Here is a 19,967-nt window from a genome sequence, read left to right as displayed (position 1 = left end):
CCATAACTCAGATTAAAGGATAACTCAATGGTGTTTAGAAAAGAAGGCAAAATAAATCTCGAGGTATTTGGCTGTGGTGCCTCATCTGACTGCAATGAGGATAAAACGAGACTGCTGCTTAATTTTGGAGTTGCCTGTCCTCCATCCGTGTCCTCCACATATGCTGCTAGACCCACTGAGTTACTCCAGCACTTTGTGTTCGATACAAGATTGCAGCATCTGTAGTTCCTTGTGTCTCCTCCATCAGTAATTTACAGTATTTTGAGTTAACTCACTGCTTGTAGAATGTGTTTCCCTCTCACTTAATTATGTCAGTATGATTCCCTCTTCAGGCTGATTCTCTGACTCCCTCTCATTTTCTCCCAGTCCAATTCCTTATTTCCAATTCTCCCTCGAGTTTGTTTCATCTTTCATTTGATTTCCCAGTCTGAATCTCTCTCGCAAAAGTTCTCAACCTGTTTTTCGGCTTAATTCTCTCCTCATCAGTCACGCTCTATTAACTCCAAGAGTCTCAGCTGAGATTAAAAGAAAACCCCACGCTATTTAGAAAGGAGCAAGATAAATCTCGAGGTATTTAGCTGCAGTGCCACATGTGACTGGGAATAAGAATCAAAAGAGACTGCTGATCAACTTTAGAGTTCAGAGCTCAGAAGTACCTGGCGTGCACACAGTCGTGGGAACCTTTATACCTTGGATCAGAATCTTGGAGTATTTTTTATCACTCACCATGTCGAACATGTGGTGACGAGAACATGAAGACAGTTGATACAGGACTTAACATGTTTGAAAACGTGTGAGTACTTTGATCATAGACTTCAATAGAAAGACGCAAAGAGACAAAGATAGAAACAGAGAGGGAAAGGGAGACAAAGGTAACACGAGAGGGAGAGAGAGAGAGAGAGAGAGAGAGAGAGACAGAGAGAGAGAGAGAGTGCAATAGACACAGGGGGGGTGGTTGAAGGCAGGAGACAAGCAGAGTGAGATCAGGATGTGGAAATGTGATACTGCAAGTTACACAAAGCTGCCCGCATGAGAGGCGAGAATGGCAGAAAGGCAAAGGGGGAAAGGGGACATGATAGAAGAAAGACTCATAAAAATATATTGCAAATCTGGCATGTACAAAGTAAGACAATGAATATATATATATTTATTTAATAATGGAATATACAATGTATGGAGTCTTGAAGCTGACCAGTAGCTCAAAACATTTCTTCAACTTCAACTCTTACTTTCCCTCTCTGTCCCTCCCCACCCTAGTTTTCCGACTAATTTCACTGTCCTAATTAATTTTTACTGATTGTATGCCTCCTTGTCACCTTCCCCTCAGCTAACAATGAACCATTCTACATTTCCTTAGCATCGTCTGCTTTGATCTGTCATTTCACACCTTATCCGTCCACATCTCTAGACTCCCTCTCCCCAGACTCTCAGTCTGATGAAGGGACTCGACCCGAAACGTCACCCATTCCTTCTCTCCAGAGATGCAGCCTGTCCCGCTGAATTACTCCAGCATCTTGTGTCCATCTTCGGTGGAAACCAACATCTGCAGTTCACTTCCCACACAGATCAAAACATTTGTTCTCTTGATCCACGTATGTCCTAATGAACTAATGTATTTCAGGAAATTGCATTAGTTTCTGAATCTTGATGCTGCTTCTGGACTTCCTCAAATATGTGGGAAAGAGTGGAGTTTATAGAAATCACTCTGGATGACCCCAAAAGAGAGGACAGTAAGGTAAGGATAAGGCTTAGGGATCAAACTTAAGATCTCAGCTCTTTCAATTGAAGATCCATCTATAAACTAATTTAAAAATCTCTTTTATGTTGGGTCTCTTGGATTCAATCATTTTGAAATTGGATTTGTTTGTGGAATTGTTCCCCTCCAAGGTGATTCCGCCAGCATTGTATACAACCACAGCGGCCATCCTTGTGGCTAGTGGCCATCTATGTGTTAGGCAATAGGCAATAGACAATAGGTGCAGGAGGAGGCCATTCGGCCCTTTGAGACAGCACCGCCATTCAATGTGATCATGGCTGATCATTCTCAATCAGTACCCCGTTCCTGCCTTCTCCCCATACCCCCTGACTCCGCTATCCTTAAGAGCTCTATCTAGCTCTCTCTTGAATGCATTCAGAGAATTGGCCTCCACTGCCTTCTGAGGCAGAGAATTCCACAGATTCACAACTCTCTGACTGAAAAAGTTTTTCCTCATCTCAGTTCTAAATGGCCTACCCCTTATTCTTAAACTGTGGCCCCTTGTTCTGAACTCCCCCAACATTGGGAACATGTTTCCTGCCTCTAACGTGTCCAACCCCTTAATAATCTTATACGTTTCGATAAGATCTCCTCTCATCCTTCTAAATTCCAGTGTATACAAGCCTAGTCACTCCAGTCTTTCAACATATGACAGTCCCGCCATTCCGGGAATTAACCTAGTAAACCTACGCTGCACGCCTTCAATAGCAAGAATGTTGAAGAACTTGAGGTGAGAAAAGATCAGGATTATTCAGCGCCGGCCACAAATGACCTCAGGCAGGGCAGTGCCCGGTAGGTCAATTGTTGGATAGGGAAGGTGTGATCTCAAGGGAAACAATGTGGACCTTGAGATCACACCTTCCCAAGCCAACAATGGACCTCCCAGGCACTGTCCAACCTTGGGTCATTTGTGGCTGGCTCTGACTGGTCCTGGACTTTTCTTGCCTTCAGATCTTCACCTCTCTCCCCTCCCCCACCCCCCCCCCCCCCCCCCCACCCCCACCCCTTACTTTCAGTCTGAAGAAGGGTCCTGATCCAACATGTCACCCATCCTTCTTCTCCAGAGATGCTGCCTGACCTGCTGAGTTACTCCAGCACTTTGTATCTTTGGTATAAACCAACATCTGCAGTTCTTTGTTTCTATATTCCACTTGGAAGTTTGCCACGGTGGAGCCCAGTTCCGACCTCCTCTTAGCATTTCTGCAAGTCATTGGATAATATCAAAAACAACAGTCCATCTGATTCTTCCTCCCTATAATCCAGCAGATTTGAAACTAATTATAAGACCCATACTCATGATTAAACACTTCGCCACTGATAAGACTCTTCAAAAACATTGCAACAATCATCCCTAATATTAATTACATGAACAGAGGGGCCTGGGCGCTAATATATACCATGGAATAATAAAGACTAAAACTGAGCAAAATTTCAAAAGGTTTGGAAATAAGAGAGTGATTTGTTTATTTTCAGACTGATTTCGTTAACCCAGCATACCAGCCAGACTGTGGAAATGAAGACCATGGAGAACAGCGAGCTGCGAACTACCTGAAAACTAACCTGCAGAATGAATCGGGTGAGAGCAGTTTAGTGCATCCATATTCTGAAGTTGAATCTTGGTTTGACCGACATTGATTCTGGATTGCCCCATATCATATCATATCATATCATATATATACAGCCGGAAACAGGCCTTTTCAGCCCACCAAGTCCATGCCGCCCAGCGATCCCCGCACATTAACACTATCCTACACCCACTAGGGACAATTTTTACCTTTACCCAGCCAATTAACCTACATACCTGTACGTCTTTGGAGTGTGGGAGGAAACCGAAGATCTCGGAGAAAACCCACGCAGGTCACGGGGAGAACGTACAAACTCCGTACAAACGGCGCCGTAGTCAGGATCGAACCTGAGTCTCCGGCGCTGCATTCGCTATAAAGCAGCAACTCTACCGCTGCGCTACCGTGCCGCCCCATGATGGGGTGTATGGTGAGCAGAAGTCACGGGGAAGGAAGAGAGAAACTGTGGGAAGTCTGGTGGGGTGGAAGAGGAAGGGGAAGGAGTTGGTAGGAGGTAGAGCAGGGTCAGAAGCAAAGAAAGTAATTGGGAGTGCATGGAATGAGTTGTACCAGCTCTGAGGGATGACATGGCATTGGTAAGGGGAATAAGAAAATAACTGCAGATGCTGGTACAAATCGAAGGTTTTTATTCACAAAATGCTGGAGTAACTCAGCAGGTCAGGCAGCATCTCGGGAGAGAAGGAATGGGTGACGTTTCGGGTCGAGACCCTTCTTCAGACTGATGTCAGGGGGGCGGGACAAAGGAAGGATATAGGTGGAGACAGGAAGATAGAGGGAGATCTGGGAAGGAGGAGGGGAAGAGAGGGACAGAGGAACTATCTAAAGTTGGAGAAGTCGATGTTCAAACCACTGGGCTGCAAACTGCCCAGGCGAAATATGAGGTGCTGTTCCTCCAATTTCCGGTGGGCCTCACTATGGCACTGGAGGAGGCCCATGACAGAAAGGTCAGACTGGGAATGGGAGGGGGAGTTGAAGTGCCCGGCCACCGGGAGATCAGTTTGGTCAATGCGGACCGAGTGCAGGTGTTCAGCGAAGCGATCGCCGAGCCTGCGCTTGGTTTCGCCGATGTAAATAAGTTGACATCTAGAGCAGCGGATGCAATAGATTGGTAAGGGGAATTGGAGAACAAGGAACAAGGAGGAGGATAGGGAGGGAATGGGGACTAGATGGTCTGCAGGGGCTCGGGAGTGTGTTTGGAGAGGTGGTGAGATACAGGAATGGGCTGTGGGTCTTGAGGGAGCTGCATTCTCTCCTTCTTCCAAGTTGCTCACTGAGGGAGGGAAAATCAACCTGTCGGCAAGGTTTGGATCCACATTAATGTCAATCCGGGCCAAGCAAAGAACAGTTGATTAATGGCTGGTGTGTTGAGGGGTAGGCCACAGAAGAAACATGTTGCAATAAGACCTACTCTGGGGAAAGTTATCATTTCAGCACCACATTTAATTTAGTCAAGTCAAGTCAATTTTATTTGTATAGCACATTTAAAAACAACCCACGTTGACCAAAGTGCTGCACATCTGATTAGGAAAAAAAAAAAGAAACATAAGTTTATTATAAATGTCAGACCTTGTGTCACATTGACAGGGAGAGCTCGAACTAGAAAATGTTGAACCTGTCAATCTGAGGGACTCAAGGCAGTAGAAAATAATGTGCAGGGTTTATGGTTTGCAGCTTGATGGGAAAAAAGGCAGTATAAATATTAATACTTTATACAAATATTAATAATCCAAACTATAAATATTAATACTTAATAGGAAATGAAAATCATAGCTCTGGGTTTTATTATTAAAGCAAATTCAGCTGAATATAAATGCCCAAATAGAGAGAACATTATGCACAGGGTGGAGGCAGGGAAGAAATAAATCTGCAAAAACATTATTTCAGTGAACACGTGATCAGGCGAGAAACAGATTCACTGGGGGAATGGTGGAAGTAAATAGTGGTGATTCATCTGAATGAAAGGGATGCAGGTTCTTTTAGAAATAATCTTTTGGGATGCATGAAAATGAGTGAACTGAGTTGTGACTTGTAGATATAACATGTTTGGGAGGAATGTATTTAGGTGGCCTCTTTAACATAATGACATATTCCAAGACGATTCACAGACGTATTACCAAATAAAATTTGACACTGATCCACATATGTAGGTATTATTATGGATGAGTAAAAGCTTGGTTAAAGAAATATCTTAAGCAGACGGAGAGGTTGAGAAGCAGCTATTTGGAATCAGCCAGAAGTAATGAATCATCATCAATGAGAACTGAAGAGTGACTACCGAGATCCCATGTAGAACACACTGAAGAACAACAAAATATTCATTTGCCAGGCCACATGGAGTACATACCTGATGATAGGGATGCTCTGTAGCAAACTCAAGAGGCAGAGTATTAGGGAGGGAATTCCAAAACCCAGGGCTTCAGCAGCTGAAGGCATGCCAAATCATTTAGTACTACTTGTTATTTTTCTCCTCGTCACATATCTGGTTTTTGTAGCACATTCATTGATACAGGTTAGCTGCTATGTTTCATCAATAACTCCATCATCATTGCATTAAGCAACAACCAGGACATCGGAAGGTGAACAATAGGTTTTGAACATTTGATGCCCAGCAATTGATGTTCCTGAAAGGATATAACACTGGCAGACTTTGCATCATAACGTTTAACAAATGAAACAGAGTCCAATTGTAAATGGGAACAAAAGCCATGTAACATCTTGGATAGACACAAAGTGCTGAAGTAATTCAGGCAGCATCTCTGGAGAAAAAACATGGGTGATGTTTCGGGTCGGGACTTCAGAAGAAGTCCCACAACTGAAGTCTGAAGAAAGGTTCCAACCCAAAACGTCACCCATCCATTTCCTCCAGAGATTCTGTCTGACCCACTGAGTTACTCCAGTATTTTGTGTCTATCTTTGGTAGAATCCAGCATCTGCAGTTCTTTATTTTTCCATCAATCAGCTGAATAGGTGAAAGGAGGTGTAACAGGTCGATCAGTCAATTGCTTTCTCTAGTGTTGTGAGAGAAGTGGCATGTGTGTGAGTAACAATCCTTTAGTAACCGTGAACCAAATGGAGCTCGATTTGTCTTAGTCAGTTTAGGTGCTTTAATGATTATCTGTGGTGGCTACACCAAGCTTGACTAGGCTGATAAACACAAAATGCTGGAGTAACTCAGCGGGATGGGCAGCATCTCTGGAGAGAGAAGGAATCTCTGGAGAGAAGGCTGATTCAGACTAAGTATTTGTGGGCAAGCTTTTCCCAGTTTGCAATTGCAAATGTTGAATTTCTTTAAATTTTGCTTGATCTGGTTACAGTTCGGTATCAGAATTTTGGTCTTCCTCTGTGCTTTGGGCAGTTCTTGAGTTTGCTACAGTAGATTCCCATGAGGAATGTGCCCCATATGTTCTTGCCAATGAAGATTTAGCCGTTGTTGAGCGTGTACTATATGGGCTCTCGGCTTCAGGTTCTCACTGATGTTCATTTCATTGCTCTGGATTGATTCCAAGTACAGAGCAGGTCTAGGCCACCTGGCCCATCAAGCCTTCCCCACGAGAGGGCAGACGCGGTTCAATTTCCAATCCTGCTTGGAATATGTGAATCAGCTTTCATAGCTGTAAAAAGGAGGACTGAGGAGGTAGGGTGGATAGAGAGACACATTTGTGTCCAAGGTTACAAGCTTGTTCTGGACATTTCAAATTTCAAAAGTGTCAGAGGCTTTGTTGATTTTTGCATCAAGGCAAGCCAATTATGTAGGAAAATCACTGCAGATGCTGGTACAAATCGAAGGCATCACAAAATGCTGGAGTAACTCAGCAGGTCAGGCAGCATCTAGGAGAGAGGGAATGTCAAGTCAAGTCAAGTCAATTTTATTTGTATAGCACATTTAAAAACAACCCACGTTGACCAAAGTGCTGTACATCTGATTAGGTACTAAGGAAAAAAAATGAAACATACAGTAGCACGCAAACACAACAGCACATACAGAACAGTTCACAGCGCCTCCTCAATGAGCCTCAAACGCTAGGGAGTAGAAATAGGTTTTGAGCCTGGACTTAAAAGAGTCGATGGAGGGGGCAGTTCTGATGGGGAGAGGGATGCTGTTCCACAGTCTAGGAGCTGCAACAGCAAAAGCGCGGTCACCCCTGAGCTTAAGCCTAGACCGCGGGATAGTGAGTAGCCCCAAGTCGGCCGACCTGAGGGACCTGGAGTTAGAGAGGTGGGTTAGAAGATTTTTGATGTAGGGGGGGGAGTGTCCATTTAGGGCTTTATAAGTGAATAGGAGGAGCTTGAAGTTGATTCTGTACCGTACAGGGAGCCAGTGGAGAGACGCCAGAATCGGCGTGATGTGGTCCCTTTTACGGGTACCTGTCAGGAGTCTCGCTGCGGCGTTTTGGACCAGTTGCAGGCGGGACAGGGAAGATTGGCTGATCCCAGTGTATAGGGAGTTGCAGTAGTCTAGGCGGGAGGAAATGAAAGCGTGAACGATTTTTTCAGTGTCGTCGAATTGGAGGAATGGGTTTCGGGTCGAGACCCTTCTTCAGACAAGGCGTGAATTGATCTGACTTGACTAAGATGATCAGGAGCAAATATATTAATTCATAATATCTTGATATCACATTGTTTCCACAGTGTCCCTATTTCCACTTTCTCTCTGCCAGTAGCGATATTGAGTTTTATAGGCCAGAGGAGTCCTGGTACAATTACTTCTCTGAGCTGACACTCATTTGAGGCAAGCCCCTCAAGAGAATAAGATCATCTTTGCAGTCTATCACACAAGATCCTTGCAATTTATACTAGGCTGAGTACATAAGCCTGTCCTGCCATGCGATATGATCATGGCTGATCTGCCCAAGGTTTCACCTTCTGTGGTGCAGGTACACCAAAGCCCTCAACTCCCTGATCTTTCAAAAATGAATCAATTTCCTCATTAAACACTCCAAATAATCTAGCCACAATCATCTGGGGAGGGTAGAGAATTCCAAAGGTTCAGCACCCTTCAAGAGAATTTCCAAAGCACCTCATTTTTCAAGTTGTCACGGTCAAAGTTTCAAGGCCAGTTTATTGTCACACGCACCAATTAAGGTACAGTGAAATTCAAATTTTTAAGTGACCGTTCCCCAATCTTGTAACTATGTTTCTTGTTTGAGATTTTTCCACAAGTGAAAGCAACTCGGACAATGCTGCCAGACATTTGGGAGGGGTAGTAGAAGAGGATAAGAGGAAGAAATGTAAAGTGCAAGCTATGAGTTGGGGAGTAAAAGAGTTTTGCTTTAATGGATTTTAAATGTTTCACCTCCAGTGCATGGTTCCTGGGAAACACTGATTGGAAGAGCTGGTGCATGCCCAGGTCCAATGTGGCTCATAGCCATAGGGTTGGCTGTAATCCTGACGGTGACTATCGGAGGGAGTTTGATCACCTTTACCATTCGTAAGTATTTGCATCCATTCGGGCAGATGGTGGCAGTGCAATCTTTACCCTGAGCTGTGACCTCAGGAAGTGATATGAACTTACCTCCAGGAATCTCTTTGATCAGGTGGTGTCAGACCAATAAATTTCCCACTTTTCCTGGGAAAATGCGAAGGTGCACTTCTATCACACACGTATCACCATTTCGAAAAGAAGCAAGTAATCCCTTTAGAATGTTCCCTGTAAATGTTGAAGGCAACATCACCTACCACCAGTCACTCAATTGAAGGTGATTGAACAGTGGTGCTAATTGGTTTATATAACTGGTTTATATATAGGGTGGCCTGGTGGCACAGCGGTAGAGTTGTTGGATTACAGCGCCAGAGACCCGGGTTTGATCCTGACAGAGTTTGTGTATTCTCCCCGTGACCTGTGTGAGCTCTGGTTTCCTCCCACACTCCAAAGTTATACAGGCTTGTCGGTTAATTAGCTTGGTAAAATTGTAAATTGGCCCTAACATGTGTGGGATAGTGTGAGTGTGCGGGGATCACTGGACGGCACGGATTCGATGGGCCGAAGGGCATGTTTCTGTTCTGTATCTCCAAACTAAAACTAAACTGAACTTTAATTTCTGCTCACACCACCCGCATGCTAAATTATATTTCTCCCAAAATGTGCTTCAACAAATATATTAAGTATAAGAAAATAACTGCAGATGCTGGTACAAATCGAAGGTATTTATTCACAAAATGCTGGAGTAACTCAGCAGGTCAGGCAGCATCTCAGGAGAGAAGGAATGGGTGACGTTTCGGGTCGAGAAGAAGGGTCTCGACTCGAAACGTCACCCATTCCTTCTCTCCTGAGATGCTGCCTGACCTGCTGAGTTACTCCAGCATTTTGTGAATAAATACCTTCAACAAATATAATTTTATTAAAGTAAGTGTGTGATCATCAACAGACCACTGGTCAAGAATTTTTAGTCGTCTATTAACAGTTTACCTCCAATGAATTAGCAAGCATTAATTGGTTGGATATCATCAGTACTAACAACACTGGTATTCTACCAACCAGCATCAATGTCCTTATTAGAGGATGTCCTAAGGAGAAGTGTAGTCACTAGTTTACTGTAGCATGACTCCCAATTGATGCAGAGCAAGTTCCCATTAAGAGCAATTAATAATAACAAATTAATTTGGATTGAGATGTTGGCTGAGTGATATATTTTGTCCTCGTCTCTGGAGAGAACACCTCTACAAATCTGTGACATTGATGTGGAATTGTTCTCATCTATCGGAGAGGAAAGATGGGTCTCAATTCCAATACTGCAGCACGTCCAGTGTATTGAACAAGAAGTGCAGTCTGATTTTGTGCATTGTCTCAAAGTTGGGGCTTGGGTCTACAATTGCCCATCCCATAGCCAAAGGTACAATTATTAAGCCTTGGCTGTTCGCTATTTAGCCTAGTTTCTGAGAGGTTCAGTAGCAATTTAGCAACAAGACTCCTTTCCCTCTAGTTTTCCTCCCACTGCTTACAGATTTCTCAACCTGAAGCTGGGACCAAGCAGAGGGGCAAGTCTAAGCTGCTCCAAACATTGCCGATCTCAGTCTAAGAAAATGTCCCACACAACTTTGGATGAAATGCCTTTCACAATAATTGCTAAACTTGAAATTTCTCCAAACCATCCAATGCTTTTTCTTTCCTTCTGTAGAACTGGTTATTCAGAAATCAACCAAGAATCATTCTGGGGAAGTGGTCAATGTGCCCAACAATGGTAACAAGACTTCCGTCAGCCTCTTTACAGCCTCTCCCCATGCCACTAACTCCAGCTCCGAGAACATCGTCCTGGCCATTCCTGCTTTTTCAGCAGCTACTCCGCCATCCCGAACATCAATGCCATCACCATGTGAGTGTTACTCCCTCTGAATAATCTTCCATCACACAAAATAGGCTAATGGACTCATTCAATCTCATCTCACTCTCCTGAACACCTCCATCCACTCTGGTCTCCCAGTTAGTCCAAATCTATAGTTCTGCTCATTCCCCATACTTTTTAATTTCTCTTTCTCCCCTCGGTAATTTTCTTTTAATATTGCAGCCAATCTAACTAATAATAACATTCCATCTTAAGTATTTATCTTGTTTCCCTCTCAGGAACTATATAGACTTTACTTCAACAATGAATACTACTCTCAGTAAAAAACATTTTTCTAATGCTACTCTTTCTGGGATCACCTTAAATTTTAAATCTCTTGCTGTTCTTATATCACAGATCTTCGTGGAGATCACTTCAGGGTACTTCTGAACTTTCTTAACCCAAATTAAAAAAAGTAAACCTTATTTCTTTCTTTAAAACTGCACTACCATAAGCCTGATAACAATCCCAAACACATCTACTCTGAACCATGTCCATTGTTTCATCCTTGATTTATTTAGCTGTCCAATTTTAAATATTCTGAATGAGTATGGAACATTCCTCCTTGGCTTTCTATCTACAGATTCTCAATCAAGATACAACTGTGTAGGAAGGAACTGCAGAAGCTGGGTTCCACTGAAGATAGACACAAAATGCTGGAGTAACGCAGTTGGTCAAGTAGCATCTCTGGAGAAAAGGAATAGGTGACTTTTCGGTGTCCCACTGTGTTACGCCAGCACTTTGTGTCTTGTTTTTATTTTCTATGTTGAACTGCAACCCTCCCTCACTCCTACCCCTCACTGCAATCAGTCTGAAGAAACATCACACAGCCATGTTCTCCAGAGATGCTGCCTGACTCACTGAGATACTTCAGCACTTTGTGTCTTTTTTCATTGTATTCTTTGGTTGTCCCACCGTCAACCTGACTCTAGATTGACATAAACCCAGCCGGCGAGGCAGCATCCCTGGAGAAAGAGGCATAGGTGACGTTTCGGGTCGGGACTCTTCGTCAGATTGAAAGAACGAAGAAAGATCTTTCAGTCTGAAGAAGGGTTCCGACCCGAAACGTCACCCATCCTTTTTTCCCCAGAAATGCTGCCTGGCCCGCTGGCTGGGTTAATCCAGCACTTTGTCTCTATCTTGCCATTCCTGTTCAGTTTTCCTGGGATATCTTTCTTCATCCTGCCTAAAATTTGACAGCCTTCAGATTTTCAATTTGACTGCATCAATTCCTAATTTTATTTATGCATTATGTATGAAAAACAGTCTTAGCGTGCAGCTAATCATTTAGGTTCATTTCTGATCTAATGAAGGTGGACAACCTTTCGGACTTTGACTTGTTGGGCTTGTTTGCAGCATGTGGTGGGGTCTTTCGAAACCCCGAGGGGTCGTTCTCCACCCCTCGCTACCCAGCACAATACCCGGCAAACCTGATGTGCATTTGGTGGATCTTGGCAGAACCAGGGTTCGTGATCCAGTTTAAAGTCGACTCCCTAAACATCGAGGGACACTCGCCTTGTCAATTTGACCGGCTGGATCTTCATGAAGAAGAGGGAAATGGGTTCCACACACATCAGTTAGCGAGGTCAGTCTATGTTCCCTCCACCTATCCATCCCTCTCACAAACTCTCTGCAACTTGTGTAGGAAGGAACTGCAGATGCTGGTTTATACCGAATACAGACACAAAACGTTGAAGTCTGAAACTGAAGTCTGAAGAAGGGTCTCGACCCGAAACGTCACCCATTCCTTTTCTCCAGGGATGCTGCCTGCCACGCTTGAGTTACTCCAGCATTTTGTGTCCATCTTCTCTGCAATTTGCTTCTTTTCTGTCCCGGTTCTGGTGAAGATATTTGTTTCTTTTCCAACAGATGCCGTCTGATCTGCCGAGTGTAAAGAGTATTTTCGTTTTTTATGTATAAAACGAGGTCAGTCGGCCAAGGAAGATGTAATACTATTAAGCTTAAGGTTGCTGTGTTATTAGCTGAGCTAGTTGTGTGGGATCCCTGAGGATTAAGCTGATAGCTAATGTTAGAACTACCTTCATAGGAGAGTTAAATTGGGCAGGGTGTTAAAACTAGCATTTGGATGGTGCAGTGTGCAGATGATTGAGCTGCTGCCTGAGAGCACCATAGACCCATGTTCGATCCTGACCTCAGGTACTGTTTGTGTGGAGTTTGCACGTTCTCCTGCGTACGTTTCCTCCGGTGCTAAAGGTATCCTCCCACATCCTAAACACGTGCGGGTTTGTAGGTTAATTGAGCTCCGCAAAATGCCCTCAATGTGTAGGGAGTGGATGTAAAAGGCTGGATAACATGGGATGACTAGTGTGAATGGGTGATCAGTGGTCGACGTTTACTCGAAGGACCTGTTTCAATGCTGTTTCTCTAAACTGAAGTAGAATTGTTTTTGATCCCCCTGAAGAAAGATCTTGACCTGAAACGTCGCCTATCCATTCCTTCCACAGATGCTGCCTGACCCACTAGAGTTCCCCCAGCACTTTGTGTTTTATGCACGATTCTAGCATCTGTAGCTTCTTGTGGCTTCATTGGTCTTGATCTGGTCAATTTCCTGCTGGGACAGTTTGGTTAAAAATAGTGACTCTCTCACCCCCTCATCAACATCCTTTGCAACGCTCTTCTCAATGTGTTCCTACCATTTCTAGTTTTGGGTTCTAATTGTACTCCGTGTTACCTGGGTATTATTTAAAACTTGCAGAGTCCAGACGGAGATTTCTTTCCTCCCACATTGACCACTTGCACCTGATCTAACTTCATCACCTGTAGCTCACGACAGAGCATGGTTCTCCACTTCGTTGCAATGCTTGATGTTCCCTTCCCTCCTGCCAAATGTGTTTGCATGCGTAACAATCCCCTATTCTCCCCAACCTGTGGGAGAGTCTAGGACCAGAGGTCATAGCCTCGAAATTAAAGGAGGTTCCCTCAGGAAGGAGATGAGGAGGGATTTCTTTAGTCAGAGGGTGCTGAATCTGTGGAATTCATTGCTACAGAAGGCTGTGGAGGACAAGTCAATGGATATTTTTAAGACAGAGAAAGATAGGTTATTGATTAGTATGGGTGTCAGAGGTTATGGGGAGAGGGCAGGAGAATGGGGTTGAGAGGGTAGATCAGCCATGATTGAATGGCAGAGTAGATTTGATGGGCTGAATGGCCTAATTCTGCTCCTATCACTTATGCACATGAACATCTATCTCCAACTCTGTCCTGTGAACTGTTGGATAGCAGTGTTGATTTGTTATACTTAGAGGAGTGGGTGAGTTTTTAAGAGCAGAATAGGGTTTTTTTGTGCATTTAAAGTTTGGTGTTCTGAGAAGCCCCAGGTGGATGTGAGATGTTTAGCCACAGAGTTAAGGTAGGGGAATGATGAGCTTCGAGTTGTCAAATACCATTGGGAAAGAGCAGAACAGAGTGCTGGAGGAACTCGAGGTGGCCGGGCAGCATCTGTGGAGGGAAGAGGCAGACGATGACGACGTTTCGATTCGGGATCCTTCATCCAACTGATTGGCGTAGGTGGGGGAGAATGGTGGAAATGAGAAGTGTAGTCTGGGTAAAGTGATAGGTGGATGCAGGTGAGGGGCGTGATTGGCAATTGGAGCAAGTGGCAAAGGCTAGAGGTGAAAATGAAACAAGACTGTCAGATAGGGAGAGGGGTGAATGTAAAGCCGGAGAGAGAGTCAGGGTGGGTAAAAGGGAATGGAGGTGGGGGGGGGGGGTGTGGATGGGAGGGGAGGAGTGTGGATGGGGGGGGGAGTGTGGATGGGGGGGGAGTGTGGATGGGGGGGGAGTGTGGATGGGGGGGGAGTGTGGATGGGGGGGAGAGTGTGGATGGGGGGGAGTGTGGATGGGGGGGGAGTGTGGATGGGGGGGGAGTGTGGATGGGGGGGGAGTGTGGATGGGGGGGAGTGTGGATGGGGGGGAGTGTGGATGGGGGGGAGTGTGGATGGGAGGGGGAGTGTGGATGGGGGGGAGTGTGGATGGGGGGGAGTGTGGATGGGGGGGAGTGTGAATGGGGGGGGGAGTGTGGATGGGGGGGGAGTGTGGATAGAGGGGGAAAGAGCAGGGTGACGGGTTGGGGAAGGGAAGGGAGTGGGGGTGTGGGAGGAATGTGTGGGTGGTGAGGTGGGTGTGGGCAGGGGAAAGAGAGAGGGCAGTTAAGAATGACATGGGGAGAAGAACATTTCATTTCAGCGCTGGCGAGTGAAGCAACTTGTTTATAAGTCGTCGCTGTTGTCTGCAGTTTGCAGATGAGCAGTGGGGGGTCAGGAATAGTCGCTCCACCGGGAGCAATTCACCCTATTGATGGGAATCGGATCCTGGGTCAAACATCAGACGGCCAATGCTGGGGTTTGGATTTCATCTCATCCGTGTCGCGTTACCTTTTACCAGGTTGTGCGGGCATGTCGCTCCTCCTACTGTCAACACCAACACCAGCCAGCTCAAAGTGTCCTTCGTGTCGGACGCCAGCGTTGGGGGACGGGGTTTCGTTGCGCGATACTGGGTGATCGCTCCAAGTGACAGTAAGTAGCATCTACTGCGGGCGGGCGTGAAGGACCGGCGCTGGGGTCTTATTCATCTCCAACGCCTGGACCATAATCACAGGGAGCGGCTCCAGGTCCCCAAATGATTGTAGAGCTGGATAACATGTGGATGCTGATTTATACCAAAGCTCGACACAAAGTGCTGGAATAACTCAGGCAGGTTCTCACTGTTGAAATGGCGACAAGAGGGGCAAGGGCACTCTTTCATTGTCATGTGCACTGGGAGCTGAAGGATGAAATTGTTACCTGCAACAGCTTTACACGCCCTGGGGTGAAGCTGAGAATTGCCACGACTGTACCCGGTACTTAGGAAATCACAAGTGTGAAGTGGGGACTTGGGATATCCTTGGCAGATAAAGTAAAGGAGGATCGTCAGAGATTCTATAAGCACATTAAGAGCAAAAGGGTAACTAGGGAGAGAATAAAACCACCTTAAGAATCAATGTGTTCTTTGAGGGCAGCTAGGGGAGATGGGCACTGTCTTCAACCAATATTTGCCACCTGTATTTTCCATGGAGGAGATCATGAGAATTAGGAAATTCATCTTTGCTGCAAAAGGCTGTAGAGGCCAAGTCAATGGATATGCCTTAGGCAGAGATGGATAGATTTGTGATTAGTACCGGTGTCAGGGGTTATGGGGAGGAGAATGGAGTTAGGAGGGAGAGATAGATCAGCCATGATTGAACGGCGAAGCAGACTTGATGGGCCGAATGGCCTAATTCTGCTCCTATCACTTACCTTATGACCTTATGAACGAGAACAGTGATGTTCTGGAGCATGTCGATATTACAACGGAGGTGTTGGCAGTCTTCAGGTGCACAATGGTGGATAAATCCCCAGGGCCTGACCAAGTGTATGCTAAGACTTTGAAGAAGGCAAGGGAATAAATTGCAGGTACGCTGCCAGAGAATATTGCCTTCAGACACTCCCTTCCTACTCTCGGATGTGCTGGAGGAACACTACCAATAAAGATGAGTCCAAACCCAAAAACATCGCCTGTCCATTCTCTCCAGAGCTTCTGACCCGCAGGGCAACTCAAGTACTTTGTGTTTCACTCAAGATTCCAGCACTTGCAGTTCCTTGTGTCTATCCATGGATCCATCTTGCTCCAAAAGCTTTGCTGCCTTCACCTTTGTAATTGCAGAAATAATTCTGCAATCCTCAAAGCGCCATGCACTGTTAAACTGAATCCTCTTGCAACAATCTTCACAAACCCACCAAATAACAAAAAAGCATAGGTGTAAGGCTTCAACCTCCCATTCTGACTGTTTACATCTTCATGTTGCAGATTGTTGATTGAGCACTTAAATGAGCACTGATTGTTGATTGTTGCAATTGTGCTTACTTTGGGCAATCTCATGATTCAGTGGTACAAGTTATGCAAGGCATACCATATGGACCAGTTGTGAATCCTAATCAAAGTTGTGGATACCTGGTGCATGAATAAAATCCTGCATTAAAATTTGTTCACTTTAATGAGCTACTCGCTCCTGTGATCTAAGGCATCCTCGGCTTCATTGCTTGCACTGTCGCATTATTTTTGTTAATCCCAAGGACTGTGAACATTTTCTCCTTTCTCTTTTCTTTCATCCCCAGCCTTTCAAGAGCAGCTTTCAAGTCCAATTCTGTGGGCAACAATGATCTCACCCCAGTGGTAGTTCTTCTGCCTCAGAGGGTGCTCAGTGATTAAGTGCGATCAATGCTGGATACCTGTAGAATGGAGGATATATAGACTGGGTGGGAAAGCCGAAAAGGTGTAAGGTCACATTTTAAGACTACAAGTTCTTGAGACTACTCTTGCTAAACTCACTATGAATAGATTTAGCAGGATATCAGACCAAAAGTGGGACATTACACTTCAGCAGGATTTAACTTTTGTTGTCTGGACAATCAGTTCTCATGATAAGTCACGATGGTACAACAAGCCTACCTGATGGTAGCACAACACAGTGGAAGTACCTTGGCCTGGATTATTCAACAGATTAGATTGAGAATTCATCCTGCGTCTTTGTGATCTGGATCATTCAGCCTTGAACCACAGGAGGGAATAGAGAAGTTGTGTATATGTTCACTTGATGATGATGATACTTTATTGCAATCAGTACCTATGTGCGTAGGTACAGTGAAATTATTTGTGATGCGTACAACCCAGTAAAATAATACTATCAATAAGCACAATCATCGATAAGTACAAAAGTACGATTGTAGTGTAATAATAGACTTCACCGAGACAGTCAGTACACAAAGGGTCACCACATTTCTGGTGCCCACAAAGTTCCAAAGTTCTTAAGAGCGCAGTCTTATCTTGCCCTTAAAGGCCCACTGAGTACGAGCCGCCCAGTGATCCCCGCACATTAACACTATCCTACACACACTAGGGACAATTTTTACATTTACCCAGTCAATTAACCTACATACCTGTATGTCTTTGGAGTGTGGGAGGAAACCGAAGATCTCGGAGAAAATCCACGCAGGTCACGGGGAGAACGTACAAACTCCGTACAGACGGCGCCCGTAGTCAGGAACGAACCCGAGTCTCCGGCGCTGCATTCGTTGTAAGGCAGCAACTCTACCGCTGCGCCACTGTGCCATCCTGGCGGCACCAATCCTCTCCTCCATCCGCCACCATCTTGACAACGGTCCTTTGTCCAGCGCCCACTGCTGGCGTGGCAGAGGAAGAACATACTTAATAGGGATGTCAATTATTAAGAGTATTGATGGATTAAGCAAGTTAAACTAGTTTGCAGGGATAACCAGAGAGCACAAGGTTAACAAGACGAGAAGTTTTTATTTGGAGTCGTTATGATCTGAAAGTAATGGTAATAGTCCTTGGCATTAGCAAGAACAATGCTACTGAACAAGCAGTCAGCTTGACAGTGTAGTGCAAGAACAATAACATTTTGGGTGGCACAGTGGCGGAGCGGTAGAGTTGTTGCCGACAGGGCTTCAGCGCCAGAGACCCGGGTTCGATCCCAAATATGGGTGCTGTCTGTATGGAGTTTGTACGCTCCCCCCGTGACCGGATGGGTTTTCTCCGAGATCTTTGGTTTCTTCCCACACTCTAAAGACGTACAGGTTTGTAGGTTAATTGGCTTGTTATAAATGTAAATTGTCCTTAATGTGCGGGGATCGCTGGTCGGTGCAGACTCGGTGGGCCACAGGGCCTGTTTCCGCACTGTATCTCTAAACTAAAACTCGACTAAAATCAGATATATGACGGGGAAATTTTGTGGAGGTTTGCGGGAAAGAAGGGGCATTTACTTCAGGCTTTTTCATTAAGCACAAAAAGGAATGATGGGCCAAATGGTCTTTATAGGAAATGTTCTTCCACCATCTTTACATTCCCACATCAATATTTCCAAACACACATGAATCGTCTTTCATTCTCCCCACATGACCTACTAGCCTAATACTGACTACACCCTTTGCAACAAATGTAGGCACTTGGCCTTCAGGGAGATGGTAGTGATCTATCCCAACTGCTCCATCACGGGCTTGTGCTGTTGTCCACTGGGATTGCTCAGGTTTCTGCTGCTGTGGCAAAACGCTGGGGCATGGATGCACAGCTGATGTGAAGTGTCAAGTTGTAATGGCAGTGAACACATGGTGCAATCATACACATTTTTTTTGTCAAGTGTTTTATTGAAGTTAACAGAGCAGTGAAGGGTGGGTTCAGCTCGATAGTTTAACTGGGAATGTTCCCAGTTTTTCAGGAAGTGCCGCTTGTTAGTTTTGGTCTGAGCAGCAGAGTGATTTTTCTTGTGAGGAATGCGTTCTCTGCTGTGCCAGGAAGTTTGTGGTGGCAGCTGCTCGAGAAAGGTATAAACTCAAGCAGAGAAATCTAACCTCAGTGAAGCTGAACTCCAAATTAGTGCCTGCCCTGGGAAGGTTTGATGGGAAAGTGTTAAAGGAGCTGATCCCTGCACCTAATCTGTACAGTAACTTCCCACAAGCTCATTGGAATAGTGGTGCAGTACAAGCTTTATTCATGAGTCCATGATGTAAACTTCGAATGAGAGAAGAGGCAATTGTCCAGTTTGTGAAACAAACCACAAGTCCAATGATATACAGCAGACATTTTCTGATCTAGTTAATTCCCTGGCGTGAGTCATGCATGAGTAAGCCCATGAGGGGAGATAAAGCATCAACATACCCAACCATCAGCCAACAAAATGAGATCGACCTTAAAAAACAAATAAAGGATTACATTCTATCTTTGTCCCACCCCCTCCCCTGACACCAGTCTGAAGAAGGGTCTCGACCCGAAACGTCACCCATTCCTTCTCTCCGGAGATGCTGCCTGACCCGCTGAGTTCCTCCAGCATTTTGTGTCCACCTAAAGGATTACAATGCTGGGTGGGGTCACTAAAATAAGTTTTAAAAGCTGCACAAAAAGGACTGGGAGGGGTAAGACTTGTCAGTCGTGAATGGAACAGGGAATACAACTCCATTTTATCCAGCAAGGAAGCAACAAAGTAAAAATGTCTGTTGGATGAGTTAGAAGCTGAAAAGTTCATCAGTAAAAACCGCTCCCATCTCCAATAACTGCCGTTCCTTCCACCATAGCCACTGCTCCATCGTGACCAAATTGCCCCTCTTCTCATCGTTCCCTTTAACCTCCTTTACCCATTTATGCCTGTTTCTCAACTAGTTACCCTTTACAGCTTTAGACTTTGGGGGTACAGCACGGAAACAGGCCCTTTGGCCCATCGAGTCTGCGATCACTCCGTACACCAGCATTATCCTATTACAA

At 45.1% G+C, this 19,967-nt stretch overlaps 1 protein-coding gene across 1 annotated transcript in view; it reads left to right on the top strand.

Annotated features, from left to right (window-relative positions):
- The first annotated feature begins 563 nt into the window (after positions 1-563).
- Positions 564-19,967, top strand: part of mfrp (membrane frizzled-related protein) — a 42,245-nt gene continuing 22,841 nt past the window's right edge. Inside the window, exons 1-7 of the mRNA XM_078426639.1 lie at positions 564-793; positions 1,622-1,735; positions 3,230-3,332; positions 8,639-8,767; positions 10,455-10,649; positions 12,015-12,243; positions 15,063-15,193. Of these exons, the coding sequence (XP_078282765.1) occupies positions 1,673-1,735; positions 3,230-3,332; positions 8,639-8,767; positions 10,455-10,649; positions 12,015-12,243; positions 15,063-15,193 (850 nt within the window). The 5' untranslated portion in view covers positions 564-793; positions 1,622-1,672. The remainder of the gene's footprint in view (positions 794-1,621; positions 1,736-3,229; positions 3,333-8,638; positions 8,768-10,454; positions 10,650-12,014; positions 12,244-15,062; positions 15,194-19,967) is intronic.

Source organism: Rhinoraja longicauda, chromosome 32 (genome assembly GCF_053455715.1).
Source record: "Rhinoraja longicauda isolate Sanriku21f chromosome 32, sRhiLon1.1, whole genome shotgun sequence".
Classification (NCBI taxonomy): Eukaryota; Metazoa; Chordata; class Chondrichthyes; order Rajiformes; family Arhynchobatidae; genus Rhinoraja; species Rhinoraja longicauda.
The sequence above is the reverse complement of the archived record's forward strand: the minus strand, read 5'-3'. Positions and strand labels throughout refer to the sequence as shown.